At 34.9% G+C, this 16,243-nt stretch overlaps 2 protein-coding genes across 2 annotated transcripts; one reads left to right on the top strand and one right to left on the bottom strand.

Moving 5' to 3' along the window:
- Positions 1-2,809: 2,809 nt before the first annotated feature.
- LOC106163495 (microtubule-associated tyrosine carboxypeptidase 1-like) lies at positions 2,810-9,645 on the bottom strand. The gene is made up of 6 exons (XM_013541096.2): positions 9,506-9,645; positions 7,527-8,004; positions 6,861-7,011; positions 5,372-5,540; positions 4,086-4,253; positions 2,810-3,873 (listed from the first exon to the last, which is right to left on the bottom strand). The coding sequence occupies exons 2-6, from the start codon at positions 7,934-7,936 to the stop codon at positions 3,170-3,172; spliced, it is 1,602 nt and encodes a 533-aa protein (XP_013396550.2). The 5' UTR covers positions 7,937-8,004; positions 9,506-9,645; the 3' UTR covers positions 2,810-3,169.
- A 3-nt stretch (positions 9,646-9,648) lies between these two features.
- On the top strand, positions 9,649-16,243 carry LOC106163496 (EEF1A lysine methyltransferase 1). Its single transcript, XM_013541097.2, has 5 exons — positions 9,649-9,720; positions 12,964-13,130; positions 13,635-13,717; positions 13,819-14,093; positions 15,198-16,243. The coding sequence occupies exons 2-5, from the start codon at positions 12,987-12,989 to the stop codon at positions 15,332-15,334; spliced, it is 639 nt and encodes a 212-aa protein (XP_013396551.2). The 5' UTR covers positions 9,649-9,720; positions 12,964-12,986; the 3' UTR covers positions 15,335-16,243.

Here is a 16,243-nt window from a genome sequence, read left to right as displayed (position 1 = left end):
CGTTTGGCATTTGTTTCAAAGCGGCTAGGCATTCTTGTTCTGTGATGTTCGCATCTATATTTTCATTTTCTCGCGAAAGTTTAGTGATATAGGGATTTTTATCGTTAAAGAAAATGTCAGAATATTTTTTAATGATTTTAGTACCTTTTGAGGAGTATAAATCTGCATAGTATCTTTTCTGTTCATTAACAATATCCTCAATTGCTTTAATTTCGGTTCCATTTTTAAGTATAAGTTTAGGAATGCTTTTATCAACATAGTTTCGTTTTTCTTACTTTTCGTACTTTTTTCACCCTCTACTTTCCACTTCGCTTTTGTTCTCATTATTATACCCTTTATTCTTTATTCTCTTAACTCTTTAAATTCTGATTCCACCTTAAATATTTCACCCTTATCCAAATTTGTTCCAGTTGTAGCATATAAGATTTTTAGTCTTTCTTCTAGATCTTTTACAGCCTTTTCTCTCTCTTTCTTTTTCTGTGTGGGATATCGAATCGAGTTGCCTCTTATTTTGAGTTTCAACATCTCCCAAAGCAAGTGATCATTTATACTATACAAAGTTTCTGGATATTCAACAGTATTTTCTGTTCTATAGTCTTGTGTAATCGTTTCTTTTACTAGCAAGATGTAGTTTGGGTCTCCCAATAGACTGTTATTTAATTTCCACGTCCCTTTGCCTCTTTTCTGATTAATAAATCTAAATTCTATTGATATTGGTGAATGGTCAGAGCGGTATGCTAAATCAATGTCAGAATCAACTAAGTATTGCTGTAAGTCAGCCGAGATAAGAAAGTAATCTAGGCGACTTTGTTTGTGATGAGGACCATGCCACGTACATGTATATTTGTTTTCGTAAGGATGTTGCTCTCTCCATGTATCAATCAAATCAAAAGTATTCATTAGTGATTGGACAGTTTCATTAGACTTTTCATTTTTTTTTATTCATGTAATTTCGCGTGTCCCTAAAGTAATCAAGCGGAACATTCCAGTCACCGGCGATAATAATCGTAGTATTTCCAAGTACGCTTAGTTTCCGTTCGATGTTTATGAAAAATTCCGGTGAGTCACTGTTAGGTCCATAAATTGCCGCGAGCGAAAGGCGCGTTTCTTGTACGGTTATGTCCATGATGACAAAGTTCCCCTCAGGGTCTAATATCTTACTGTGTATGTTATATTGAAACGAATTTCGGAGAAGCACCATTACTCCCCTGCTTTTTGAAGAGAATGAACTGAAAATTACATTTCCACCCCATTCATTTCTCCACATTTCTTCGGCATTTTTCTCAGTGTGTATCTATAAGCAGGGCTACGTCAGAGTTGTGGTAATTTAAACATGGCTCCTACTAGTATAATCTTGACTTAAATTTGCTAGTTGATTTTCACATAAAGATAAAAAAAACAGTATATAATGCAAATGAGGCGTGCTGCGCGTGCGCAGAGACCCTTACTGTGAATGTGCTGCACATATGCAGAAACCGTGTGCGGGAAGCTTAAAATTTTGCTAAGGGATAACATGCAAAACACCAATCATAAGAAATGCATCAAATAACGTACCCAGTTCATATCCATATAGAGAACAACTGAAACATGAGTACAGAGAATCACAATGCATGTTATAACAAACCCAATGCAACCAATGGGTCTAATTCTATGTTTGAAATAGTTCTCTTTGTTAGAAAAATATTGTTAATACACGCATACGTACAAGTATGTTAATAGTTTTCACAAATACTTGCAAATGCAGGCTAATTTATTTTGTTTATGGTTTACTTAAAAAGTTTGTTAGATATGGTTTTATCGAGATGAATTAGATATTTTTTTCACTTGTGCATTTGAATGTACTTTGTATCTTATCTAACTTAAGTGGGGTAGTCCTCATTTCATATGTATATAATTATAATTTTGTTTATATTTAATTGGTTAATCTGCAATACAAGTAGCTATAGGTCTTGGGTCTATACGAGAAATGTGCAGGGTAAAATTTCTCATGAGAAACATTGGTATTGCCTATACAGTAATTATTGTCCACATATCAGCCAATCGTTTGGAAGTAGTATTCATAAAATATTTGCCTCTGACAAGGGAGTTGTTTAGCATGGCATTTGAGAAAATCATAATCCAAGTCCTTTCCGTTACCTTTACTAATTCTAATCCTTATCCTCCTCTAGAATGCCGGGTGCACACAGTCATTTCTCGCAGGAGGATCGCATGTCACTGCTTTTCCGATTTTCTCAAGTGTGGCTGAGCAATAACTACTTTACAGAAGTACCTTTTATTCTCTAAATCAAAAGAATTTAAAATCAGAAGTGGACAGTTACTTGAGATTATTCCAATGATCCAAACGATTTCAAAGCAAGCTTGCTTTATTCCTTAATTGTTTCACATTTCATGTTAAGTAAAGAGCAATAAAATGCAAGTATTGATGTTAAACTGTATATTTTGTTATAACATTTGTAACAGAGGTGGGCAGTTTTCCTTTAAGAAGTTTTCCTTATTCATTATAGAATTATTTGTTCCTGGGATGTTGAAAAAAATTAATCCAGAATGAAGTTGAATAGAATGAAGCATATTCATTTATTTAATAGACAATCTGTCTATCAATCAATCAATCTAATAGACAATACCAATCTGCAATTTAAGCATTTGAAAATGAACAATAAATCGAGTTTCTGTTAATTCTGCATTTGATTTTTGTAATGTTTAATTAAAAATAAAACTTTCTGGTGTCATATTGTCTAGTTTGTATTCATTGCTAGTAATAGGCAAACATAGTTGTACCCCCCCCCCCCCCCCCCCCCCCCCCCACACACACACACACACAGAATGTATTAGATTGAAACAGAATGATGCTTTTTTTTATCCCTGGGCCTTGCACACTGTAGTAAAATTATCTTTGTATGCTTCTCTCAACTCCAACTTTTTTACTTAGTATGTTTATATAACTTGCGCTTACATGCAGAATTGTTCATGCTGAAAAAAAATTAGCAAAAATGGTCAAACTGATACTTGAACTTCTCTTGTATTTGCCTGTATTCTTGCTACAAATCACTCCAGTTAGTTTGAAGAAAATAATTCTGTTATTGTGGTTACTTAACAGTGAAAAGTCCACAGTGACAGCAGATGCATGTGATGACTATATTTAGATACACTGTGTCTGCCTGCTGTACAGCTATTCATCAAATATTCTTCCTAATGAGCCAAACATGCACACATTTCTCACTACTTTCCCATCAAATGCAGAATTATTATTAGGGGATGTTGCATTTCTTCTTGATCTGGGTCTGTTCAAGAGTGTGCTTTTACTCCTGTTAGACTGATTAGGTAAGGTACATGTACCTGTGTGAAGACTTGATATCTGATTATCATCAGAGGATAAGTCAGTGCAAGAGATTTTGGCCTCCTTAACACATTCCCATTGCCCTGAATTCTGAGGGTACCCAAATCTCTTGTTATTATCACAGCTGGCACTGCAGCATGATGGCACTGTGGCATCTACCTCTATGTTGCTGCTGAGATCAGACGTTTTTGGACAGTCAATAACAGGGAACCTTGATTTCGATGACACAGAACTTGTGGACTGTTTTGATTGCCTAGAGTGTCGCCCTTTCTCCATAGATGAATGTGAACGTTCAGGTGATTTGTTTGAAGAGTGAGTTGGTGGACGGGGGATCCATTGAGCATCTATCTCATTTATTTTTGCTATATGCTTCAAGATCTTCTTGTACTTGACAACATCCTGTAGAAACTTAGGTATTTTCATGCAGTTCATTCGAGCAAGTCTTTTTACCCTGGGTAGCTCATCTAGGCATATTTTGCCACAGTACAGAAGATGGAAGTCGATGTTTTCTATATTTCTTAAGATTTCAACTGCACCTGAAAAGAAAAATAATACAGAGTTTGTAAGATACTCACAGTGATAAGAAATAAACTTGTATATATGCCATTCTCCATTCAAACAGACACTGGTATTTTAAGTTCAGTAGTGTTCACATACACACTCAAAAGGGTGGCTTCTAACCTTTATAAATGTACATGTATATTTGTTGTACATTGTAAGTTGCATGTATCATATGTAATTTCTGTACCTTCAAAATAGCACTGATCCTTGCCATAGCCACCTAGAGCATTTGGATTTTCTAACCCACGCTTTACTCGCATTACATGTTTCCATCGCATCTCAGGATTAATAATGTATCCCTCCAGGTGTTCAAAGAGCTCACAGAAGGTCATCTCAACAGACATACAAGCAGTGTCTAGAAAATGGAAGTCATCATATTAGTTTCTATAAAAGAATCTTGGGTCTATCTTGGTAATAAACTATTTAATCATCTTATGGAAGATCTATATGGTCGCATTCACAACAGATGATCTACTCAGATCAAATATGGTGGACCCTACATGAAAGTAAGATCGCATTCACAACGAGTTGAGCCAGGCTTTACAAATCCTGGGGACTAAATATGGCGGTCATACATGAAAGAAAAACCGCCTAATCTTTTAATAGTCTCTCCGCCTCTCACACGCCTCCCCATGTGTCGTCCCAATGGAGCCGAGATTTAATGACTGTCCCCCCGCAGGGACGACGTGTGGGGAGGCGTGTAAGAGGCGGAGAGACCATTAAAAGATTAGGCGGTTTTTCTTTCATGTACGACCGCCATATTTAGTCCCCAGGATTTGTAAAGCCTGGCTCAACTCATTGTGAATGCGATCTAAGACTGCCTAATCCCTTAATGGTCTGCCTTCCTCCACTCAGGCCTTCCTGCAGAGACCTAGCAATTAAAACTGAAAGCCGAAACTTAATCCGTGTGGAGGTGGGTATAGACCATTAAAAAGTCATGTAATTAACTATATTTTGATTTCAAGAATACGATGATAATATGTTTAATTTAAAAGAAAGTTGTGCAATTATCTGTCGGTGTCTCTGTGGCAAAGAAAAAATGATAAACAGTTTTAACTAGATAAATCAGATATCAAGGTCAATTCTCTTTTAGAATTGAAAGCATGCAGTGTTGTTTACAGCACTTTCCCCCAGCACCACATTTAATAATAATATTAATAATAATAATTGAGTAATAATAATAGTATAACAATTTTTATTCAGCACACACACACACACACACACGTAGAAATATATGTTAAAAATTTGAATTCAGACGGAGCCCTTAAAAGAGAAAAAAATAGTAATGATATAATAAAATCATGTAGTTGAAGTTGTAAAATTAAAGTGGTTAATAAGATAGTGTATTAAATGATTAAAATTTAAACTTGAAAGTAGGAAATGCTTATAGATATGTGAAACAAATTCATGAAAGCTTGATTAAACTTACTCTTCAAGCTTTCTGCTTTGTCACACCCATATAATTATACTTACAATAGGAGAAAGCTGAAACCCACAGGTATTTGATTTTGGCATTGAAAACTGTGTTGATATTGGCAAGGCCTTCTTCTGTCTTCAACAATTCCACAGATTTGTGACTTCTTATTCCAAAGTGCTTACGGTCAGCAAACCAGGGCTGCAGGCATTCATTCACCATGCGGAGCTTAAATGCAATTAAGGAAATGGACACAATATCACTAGCACCACATACCCCATATTCTTTGTTTCAACCACATATACTGCACTAATAACCTACAAAAAAACTGCCTTTTACTAAATATTGAAACTAAAGTGTGCTCTGTCAGATGCATGACCTATTTTGGGCAAAACAGCCAGTTTGCCACCTAACATTTATGAAAAGATTTATTAAAATATACCTGTAGAAATTTTATACTAACAGAAATTAGACTAAATCAAATATAGTGAACAGATCATCTTTGAGACTAAGTCGAATATAATAAAAAAATCTTTTCACCATAAATGTTGGACTGGAAAGAGAGGCAATGGTAAGGCTATCACGCAGTCATCGTGCAGGTGCCAGAGAACAGCAGCACAGCTTTGAGTAATCTCAACTAGTGACACAAAGCCACCAGTGTCACTCTCAAGGGCATCAATGGCAAGTTCCTTTTTTTTCCCCAATTTTTTTTCTGGTTAATTCTTATATCTAAAAGATCTCCCCCCCCCCCTATTTTCGGGGGGTCTAGCAATGATTTTGTGTCAATTCATGCTGGTTATAGTAAAATAAAATGTGGCTACTCAGCATCTCAGTCAGTATTGAACTGTCTATAAAGGTTTGGAGAAATAACGTCAATATCAATTGATTAATTATTGTCAATACCTAACTGATTGTGCTTGGACCTACAGGTACATGCCTTGTTAAAGTACACTAAAGGAAGGGGAGAATCTTACACAAAACTTCACTAAATTTAGATGTTAAAATGTCAACATGTATGGAATGTGAAACATGGACACTATACTTACACATACATGTATGTACTGTTAGAAAAGCTACCTTAGTTTATATTCTGTAAGCACATTTTGAAGTTAAGACCATCTATACACAGTGGGCTATACCATCCTGCTTGGCACCAGATGAGGCTCTTGCACAATCAGTTCCAAAGCTGCCTTTTTGTAAACTAACATGTTTGAGACAAATAGTAATTTTCATCACAAAATGCCTCGGTATTGGTGCATACCTGCTCTTCGTAAGGCCTTAAGTATCTTTTCTTGACAATCTGTCTCGGTTACCATATTGTATAAAAGGTGACTGTCGGTAATTTCGACCCAAGGGATACATGTACTTCCAACTGATCACTATGTGTACAGCCCAAGGTGCTAGACAATGATCAGTACTGTTGGCTAGTGACTCAATACAGCAACATAATATCACTAGTGTTGTTTTTTATAGTGATTCTGGCAGCCAGAAACTTTCATTTTATTATTATAATTGTCATTATTATTACGAATAACTGTTCAAGGATACAAAGTGTGTTCCGATTTCATGATCTGCTAGGCAATTGATGCCCTGTTTTCTGAGAAGTGTGTTTTCAGTAGAATCCTTCACCCACATGGTGTACTTGATGCATTCTGGCTTGTTGAGCTTGAGGTTTGGACCTTGCCAAGAAAGTCTTGCACTGTGTTAAAAGAAAGTTAGATTCATGAAAAAAGTGAAATCATCTTTAACTTGTATGGTATGGAAAAAAAAGAAAAAAAAAAAAAAGGAAGCCACCTCCAGTGTTGTGCTTGACAAGGTTGACAAAATGCAACAACCAAAATTTCAAATTTCTGTATAAAATAACAGTTTATAACAAATTTGTGGAGATAAGTAAAATGATTAATCCAAGGTTACATAAGATTGTGTAGTCAAATTTAAGGTCACAGTAAGATTAACAATATATGACTTCCTATTCAAGTTCAGTAGTAACTATGGGCGTATCTCAAAATTTTCATAGTACAGTCCATGGTGAAAAGTAGTTTGAAGGTCAAATTCTAGGCTACAGTAACATTGCAATTTCAAGTTCTATAGTAAATATAGACCTATCTCTGTCAATTTTTTTACTCTATGAAGTTTTCTTTTTTCAGTGACAATTTTGCCTGAACTAACCAAGTACAACAGCTAGCATGTAATTGTCTTTCCATTAATACTAACCTGCATGGTAATGTTTTGGACCACAAAATTCTCAAAGATCCATCCACATTGTTTTCTTGTATGTATTCTTTTAACATGACTGTTGCCTCTTCTGCATCAATCGGTGGTCCAAAACTTTCCTCTAAAAATGCACCACCATCCCCATACTTCATCCGCACAATCTCGAGTATCTTTTTTGCTTCTGGTAACAGATCAAAGTGTATTTCACCCTTTTTATTTGCTGTGAATTTCTCCAGCTCAGTAACTGAAGCTCGAAAGTCAAATTGAGGTGTAATGCCATATTTCAAGAACCGTTCTTTTTGCTCTGCTAGGTTCAAAGGAGTGAGAACTGTTTTTTTTAGATGATCATTTTTAGCAAAGCATATCCGATCTTTGCTGATCTTCCTTCTTGTAGCATTTACTTGAACCATGCTGCATGTAAGTCAGCCAGCTAAAATTCTCTTTGGAGGTTGTATAGGCATGTACATGTTCTCAATAACTAAAAAAGAAACAGAAATGTTGAATCATAAACCAGAGCTTAGAATCTGTTAACAGACAATTGTAATTTATGCTACATTTATCATATTATGTGAATTTGAGCCTCTGTTAGCTGAGACTTCTTAAAGACAAAGATTGTCTCGCAAGACACAAAAACATTTTTTCAAACTTTTGCCCATTTTCTTCCTTATATGTTTGTCACAAATTAATGGAGAGATTCAGAATCTGTTTTTTCATCTCTCTCAAATTTTAACTCTCCTGCATGGCATTTTATTACTGCAAAAATAATATCACTTATAGTTAAGAAATGATAATAAAGCTGTAAATAAATGCTAAAAATGTAAAAAGTGTGAGCTGCAACAGAAGTCAACCTTTTATTTTTGTCACATTATGAAAATACTGTCCATATGATATCTGTTCAATGTTTTGCTTGATATCTGGCAAAATATGGGTTTCATTCTGGTCTCTTGTTCTGTTTATGCATTGGGCATAGTAACCATGCACATTAAAGTGTAAAATGGTATTCATCTTCCATTGTCCCTTGGGTACACATTCAACTAATTCTGTCACATCCCGATCAATTGCCGAATATAAGTACTGTAAATGTTGTTTTTTTTATCTTTAATTGAAATTATATGACTTGTAATTATTTGTCATAAGAAAAGTTTACATAAATATAAAATCTTAGGTGAGAAAAGGAGGAATCATTGTAAGGGACATCGGTATTGGGAAATAATTTGTTTGTAATAATATTAAATCTTCATATTATATATTCATTCAGTGGATCTTATGGCGTTTCTATTGAAGCATAAATGGTAAAAATTCACACATTTGAATTTAGAATATGTCAGTAACTTAAGATAATATTTCACACCTTAGAAGTTCGAATTTTACTGTTCTTGAAACAATATTTCAAGCCTGGTAATCTTTTTGAGGTACATTGTAGATCATTGTAAGGAGTCCTTGTGTGGCGGGGAAAAGGCATGAAGCATTTTATGGTAAAAGGTTCTCTTTTTTTAACAGTCCTTTAAAAGGTAGAATAAAGAGACATGAGTAAAAATGAATAAAATTTTTCTGGTGGTACACCCTAAGAGGTAGTAACCAGGTCAAGTTCGCGATTTCCAGGTGGATTCCACAACAAGGCTATGGTTTGGGGCAACTACCACAGTGACAGAAATAAAACAGTAAAGACTCCGCTACATGTCTGCTGTGCCCCCCCCCCCCCCCCCCCCCCCCAATTTTTAAACAGGCCCCCAATTTTTAGAACCGAAATGCAACTGATATGTAACAGGTGTTTGTTCCACCAGGGATCCAGGCATTGCTGTTTTATGGTGATCACTTCCAGTGCATTTAAAACCGAGAACATGTACATTTTTACAGGTGGGAGGTTGTAAGGCCGAAAACTGAGGCAAGTACATGTACCGATCGTATGCAATTCAAATCCATGGATTGAATTGTATAAAAGAAAAGATAAAAAGTTCAAGTAAACCAGTGCTTCATACCTGCTGAGATTTGTGTTACACGTTCGTCAGGCGTGAAAACCAGCATTGCCTTTTGTTGTTTTTCGTGCGTTGCTACACAGAGAGATCTCGCGGGAGATTGTGTGAGTTTGGTGTGAACTGCTCTTCACTCATTGGAGGGGTGAATGCTACACGCCGGAGACAGTGTCAATTGGACCGTGTCAATTTCCGGTGCCTGTTGTCATCCTTGCTAAGAGGTAAACTTTACTTTATACACAGAGATTAATACATTTATTCTGACAACGCGACTGTTCGTCGTCGCCATTGACATCCAACACATCTGCTTAAAAAAAAAAAATAATAATAATAATAAAATAATAATAATACATTTCTTAAAACCGCGCTACACGTCTCAGCGCTCTTTAAAACTTTACATATGATAAAAACTACATGTAAAAGTAAAACTACAAACTTAAAGATAAATTAAAAACTTACATTAAAGTATTTAAAACTAAAAGATAAAAGCTAACCAAAATATTCTTTAAATAAAAGGTTTTAAAATACTTTTTAAAACAGTGATGAGAGTCATTCAAAGACACATTTGATATGTTAATAAAATTGGACCATAAAAATTGGTGCAGTAATGTCAATTAAAACTCCTGTGAGCATATGTTTTGAGAGTCTTATCGGTATTGTTTCGTTCGAGTTGCAATTGACCATTGAAAGGAGTTAAAAGTTCCATTAAATTGCTCATGTAAAATGGATAGTCGCCCTTTAAAATATTAAAAGTCAATGACATTGCCTATTCTTTGAGTTGAGAAGTCACTAATGCATGGATGAGTAGCTCTGTTTGCTTGCTGTCAATAAGTTGAAGAATTTTAGATATTAGCTGGAGACTAGAAAATGCTGATTTACACACTTTGTTAATGTTTGATCAAGATGTCATGTTACTTTTATTGTTGAAAATAACTTCTTTGTTTGTTGTGATAACAGAATCTCCTACATGTACTCTGATACCGTCTATCTGTAGTATGGTGCTGTCTCTGGAAAACTTAGAGTTGAAGTGGACCAATTAAGTTTTATCATCATTGAAGACTATAAGTAGTTGGACTTGAGCCAAGATCGGAGTTCATACACACATGCCTCAATAGTTGCTTTTTCATCATAGGATTTTCACATACCGGTATATATAGATCTATCTGGGAATCAATTCATCCGCATAAAACATCAAATTGAAACCAAACCGAGGGAGTACAGGTATATTCTGGTGAAGTGTAAAGAGAATAGGGCAAGCATGGAGCCTTGTGGCTCGCCATAAAGTAGTTTGCCTGATTTGGAAACAGAAACCCCTATGTTCACTTGTTGCTGGCTTCCAGTTAGGTAAAAATGAAACCAGGAGAGAACTGTACCCGTTATCCCAAAATAATGAGCAAGTCAATGGAGCAGTATGTCATGATCAAGAGTATCAAAAGCTGCTGATAAATCAAGGAGTATTAATACAATGTGCACCTTAAGTGGAGCTGTCTCTGTGCTGTGGTTTGGTCTATAGGCAGATTGACATTTTGTATTTAAGGAATATCTACTAAGATTGTCATTTTTTAGAAATGGGAATATTCTGCAAAAAAATATTTATTTGTGCCAATTTTCGGAAACTACACAGACCTAAGCTCTCGTATTATGGTGAGGGGTTAAAATTAGGGTCTCCTTTCATCTTTGGGAGTTTGGGGTCAATCTGTGCATTTTCACGTTGTTTGGTGTTTTTAAAGTTCTCCTTTGTGTTTGACTGAATGACTAGTGATGACTCTTCTGTGGTTCACTCCACCTCATGCTCCCCAGAGTTTCTTAGTGATGTTAAGATCTTTGATTGTCATCCATATGTCGTTTGATAATTTTTTTTCCATTGATGTCAGTAAGTAGGCCCCTTGAGTAAGTCCACTTGTTGATAGAACAAAGGTTCATTTAGTCTATTAGGTGTCCCTCGATATAGTTTCAAACCGTTTCCATTTTTGTAAGTGTTCTTTCTGTTTATAGATTTTTCTGAAATCCGTAAGTATAAATTAATTGATATTGAAGATCGGTAAAAGAGTCAGATTTTCACTTGTCAGTAAAAAGCATGACTCTTTGTCTTTTCAGAACAATTTTTACCTTGTAACCAATAGGAAGGCCCATATTGCTGGTAATAGAGCTAATTCGATCTTGATGTTTTTGTAGGGATCATCTTTGTTCTTTAGCAGTACTCACTCGGGCTCTTTTATCTTTCCTATGGGGCCATTCAGAAAAGAAGATCCAAGTATTAACTGATCCAAGCATCAAATATGGCAGACCCTACATGAAAGGAAGACTGCTTAATCCTGTAATGGTCTCTCCACTTCTCATACGCCTCCCCATGCATCGTCCCTGCAGGGGCACAGTAATTAAATGTTGGCTCCATTCGATTGGATGCATGGGGAAGTGTGTGACAGGAGGAGAGAATGGTTCACTGCCACTCGCAGCACTATCTTCCATTCTCCAATCGTCTACATGTTTATTTTTATCAATGTGGAAAAATTCAATTTATTAAGAAGCGAGTATGATGTTTAGGGTCTCAGAAAATGTCTAGAATGTTTATTTTAAATAATGCAATAAATAGCTTGCAGCTACTTTTGCAGTGTCGCTTGGCATAAAAAAACTTCACCTTTTTCACGGGTCAATATCTTTAGTTGTTAATGTTTGATGTTTTTGTAATATTTTAGCCATTTAAAATATCTTTCAGATACATCCATGATTAGCAGATGATATGGTGACAAATGTTTTACATGAAACGCGGAAATACTGCATTCTCTTAGAAAGTAATTTGCAAAATCTTCGTCACCAGGCATTGTGAAAATATACTTGAAGTTAGGGACAAATTCATCAGTAAATTAAACGTGCATCTCGTAATATTTACCTCTTTTGTGCGTGTAGTCTAATTTTTTAACATTAGAAACGTGTAAATAATGTATAATAGCTATGTTATTCTTTAAAAACTTTCATTACTCAAACTATATTTTTCCTTGCTCTAACCTTTGTTACTGAATATGAAAACTGCACATACTACCAAGGCATGTACAGAAAGACGTTTGCATGATTAGACACACACACACACACACACACACACACACACACACACACACACAAAAATTTATCAATTTCAGTCAGATGAAGTAAAATTGGCGAATATATTTTTCACTTAATTTTTCATTTTTCTGTTTACTTCAAAGTGGACGTATTTATTGATAATATCTGTTTATACTAGCAGGTAGTAGATAAACCTGTTGTAATTACTAGTCATAATTTAGCAGCCTTTTTCTGTACAACTAAAAAGGGTAAATCCATAGCTACCATTTAATTTAAAATGAGCTTTATCTTGCTGGTGGTACAATTCCTGGTAGCAGTATGGCTGCTCTGTTCTGCAGTTAGTATTGTAATTTAAATGGAACTGTATATTGAATAATTTGCATTAGTCATTTTGTAACAAACAGGCACTTTAGGTGAAATACTGACAATGGCAGATAATCTTGATGAAGATGATGATATTCCCCAACTGTCAGCTGATACTTTGAAAATACTTCAACAGTTTTATGATGAACAGTCAGCTCTTCATGATAAGCAGATCGGAAACCCAGATATCATGCCTCAGGAGGACTGGGTATGAAGCATACTTAATATCCTTGATATACATGCGCTACATGTACATTCTTAATTAATTAATACTACCACATTATTGCCTTTCCTTGTTAGTAAGTTAACAGCCTAACCTAAAACAGTTTGAGTGGATTATGATAAAATTATCAAGATACAGGTCAGAGTAACTTAAACTTGATTAGATTTTCATGGGGATCCATTCACGGTTTCATTGATAATATTGAGAATTAAAATGCTTCAGAAGAGGTCTGTGCTCTTTGAAGGTTTTTCTAGTGAGATAACATTGTAGAAAAGTTGATGTTCATTCATGAAAAATTGAATTAAAAGAAGTGTGTTGTCTTTCTCAAATGTATCTCTAATGCAATATAAAATTAAAGAGAACTTTGTTGTTTGTTGTCAGATCAAGATGTATAAATAAGCATAGATTTGAATTATGGTAACGTAGACAGAAAGTAATAATAATATAATAGATAGTTTGTCTCACCTTTCACTTTGCTTTTCTTTACAGCAACTAAGTCAGTTCTGGTATAATGACAGTACAGCTTTCAAATTGGCAGAAGAGGCCAAGTATGTTGCTGGTGAGAATGGGAGGTAAGGACTTATAAGGGCTACTTGCTTTTCATAAAAGTATAACAGTGTGTCATGCTATTAAGAAAAACATCTGTTTTCTTATTTCCAATTTTCTTTTCTAGGATGGCATTCCTTAGTGCTCCAACTGCCTTTAAGAAGCTCTTAGAGATCAGTCCTTCATCAGATGCAGTACTATTAGAATATGACAAAAGATTTGCAATACATGGAGACAAGTACATCTTCTATGACTACAAAAATCCCTTGGACATTCCAAGAGATTTAGAGAAGGCATTTGACATTGTGGTAGTAGATCCACCTTTTCTCTCTGAAAGGTGTCTCAAGAATACAGCTGAAACTGTCAAATTCATTTGGAAAGGAAAAGTTATCTTATGCACAGGTTTGTAAAGTTGATAATTCATAGCAACTTGTGGTTTCCATTTCTAAATATTCGCAGGATTTATCTTCATGATGGAAGAATGTCTAACTGATTGCCCAATAACTAACTGGTTTTGCCATTTTTAATTTAATGGAAAATGGATTAAATGTACATTTTTATTTACAAAAATATTTGTACAGTCAGTCAGGGCTTGACATGAACTTTGATGACCAATTGCCCTTGGTAAACATGAATTATTGTATTAATATAGAATTATTTGCAGTCTGTCAGGAGGGTGCATCTGATCCTCTGAATATCACAGATCTTATTTTAGTTTAATACTGAGTACTAGTAATCATATAAATGCCGTGCACCCTAAACTGGTAACAAGTATGTATGTTCAACCAAAATGGCCAAAAAAGGCCCAAACAATGTTCCCTAAAGTGGATGTATTCTTATATGCAAGGTTGTAATGTACAAACACAGATGTGTCCGTACATATAGCAGTCACCAATCCTGTCATCACCTTTGCTATCACCATTGCAGTGCACTTTCAACGATAACACATTGAGTGAAAAATGATTTATTATTTGTCTTTAAATTAATGGAACTGATGAACATTCATAAAATACAGATCGTGTTTGAAAATCAACATGATCAAGCCTTTTTTTTGGAAAGTTATGCCGTTTTTGTTTTTTTTTTTTTCCACTTTTTTCAGCATATATGCAAAACTGATAACACATTTCAAGGAAAACCAATAGGCCTATTGTCTTGAAACTCACAGGAAACAGGTGTGCCTGTACATATAGCCTCGCCTGCATCTGTCATCATCATGCACTTTCAGCTATAACACAATAAGTGCAAAACCATTTTACCTTTTGTCTTCAAACTTACGGAACTAAATAAATATTCATAGAATACAATTCCGGTTTTTGAAAAAGTTATGCTGTTTTTTTTTGCTTTTTGCAGCATATGTGCAAGTTGCAACACTGATAACACTGAAAACACATTACTAAATCTCACTAAATAATTCCTATCTTGTTCATCATTATAATTTGCTTTATCTCTTTACATTTGACAGTTTTGATGCCGTGTTTACTGCATATGTTTTACGTGTTTTTGCAGGTGAAATAATGGAAGAATATGTCAAGAAATACCTTGGTGCTGAGGTGTGCAGTTTTATGCCACAACATGAAAGGAATTTGGCAAATGAATTCCGCTGTTACACAAACTACAAAACTGTTGTTCTTGAGCAAACGTGATACGGCAACGACTCAACCTTTTGAATGGGGAAAATTCTGAATTCTAATGATTATGTATTTTTAAATCATAAATTCTTAAATTTAGATTTTTTGCAGGTAGCAACAAAACTGTAAAGACTATCATACAGTTCCATTCTATTCAGTGAAATCACCACAAATGCTACAAAAAAGTTGTATTTTTAGTGATTCTAAAGTTAAGCATCTGAAAATTGTTTTTCCCTATTGAAAAGATCACGTCATTAATTTTATCATGCTTATTCAAAATAAACAGGGAGAGTGGACCATACAAAAGAAGAACAGGTGATTAAATGGTAGATTCCACAAATTAAGTTAGCTTAGAGAGCAAATTGTTATGGTTATAGACATTAAGTTGGAAGTAGTTTGTTCAGGCCTACCCAACTTGGCACTGAATGATCCTGAATTTGCTGGTACATCCAATCACGCTACCTGTTTTCAAGGTGTGTATCAGTATGCATTTCACAGTGTCAAATTTTGTACTTGAATTAGAGTATAACTACTTTTCCTTGTTTGTAACTGATAAATTGCATATTCATTTGAATAAGAGGCTAAAAGGTCTGTAAACTATTACTAAGGGAAATTATTTTTTTTTTTTTTTACGAATTATATGGCACAAATCCTCTTGACAAGCAGGATAATGCAACTGTCTTCACTAATTGCTTGAAATAACAGTGCAGCCTCTTAATTAGAATTAAGTGCATTGTAAACTCATACACTCTTTGCAAGTTACATCTTGGTCTACATCCCCACCTCCAAATTGCTAAATGGTCATAGACTCAATTAAATGACTTGGTCACAAGCAACCTGTTTATAGTAACCATTTTGTTGTTCTGATGTACAATGTATGGTATTAATTTCTGATGTAAAGAAATAAAATCCAATTTAAAATTG

Source organism: Lingula anatina, chromosome 1 (assembly GCF_051362555.1).
Source record: "Lingula anatina isolate TDL-2025a chromosome 1, LinAna3.0, whole genome shotgun sequence".
NCBI classification, from domain to species: domain Eukaryota; kingdom Metazoa; phylum Brachiopoda; class Lingulata; order Lingulida; family Lingulidae; genus Lingula; species Lingula anatina.
The sequence above is the reverse complement of the archived record's forward strand: the minus strand, read 5'-3'. Positions and strand labels throughout refer to the sequence as shown.

Excerpts from the sequence above, each read along its gene's own strand:
- LOC106163495 (XM_013541096.2), bottom strand. The coding sequence starts at position 7,936 with ATGGTTCAAGTAAATGCTACAAGAAGGAAGATCAGCAAAGATCGGATA. Across the intron at positions 4,254-5,371 it reads GGTTTCAGCTTTCTCCTATT|ACACTGCTTGTATGTCTGTT; the intron begins GTAAGTATAATT and ends TCCATTTTCTAG. Across the intron at positions 3,874-4,085 it reads GGATCAGTGCTATTTTGAAG|GTGCAGTTGAAATCTTAAGA; the intron begins GTACAGAAATTA and ends TTTTCTTTTCAG.
- LOC106163496 (XM_013541097.2), top strand. The coding sequence starts at position 12,987 with ATGGCAGATAATCTTGATGAAGATGATGATATTCCCCAACTGTCAGCT. Across the intron at positions 13,131-13,634 it reads TCATGCCTCAGGAGGACTGG|CAACTAAGTCAGTTCTGGTA; the intron begins GTATGAAGCATA and ends TTTTCTTTACAG. Across the intron at positions 13,718-13,818 it reads GTTGCTGGTGAGAATGGGAG|GATGGCATTCCTTAGTGCTC; the intron begins GTAAGGACTTAT and ends TTTCTTTTCTAG.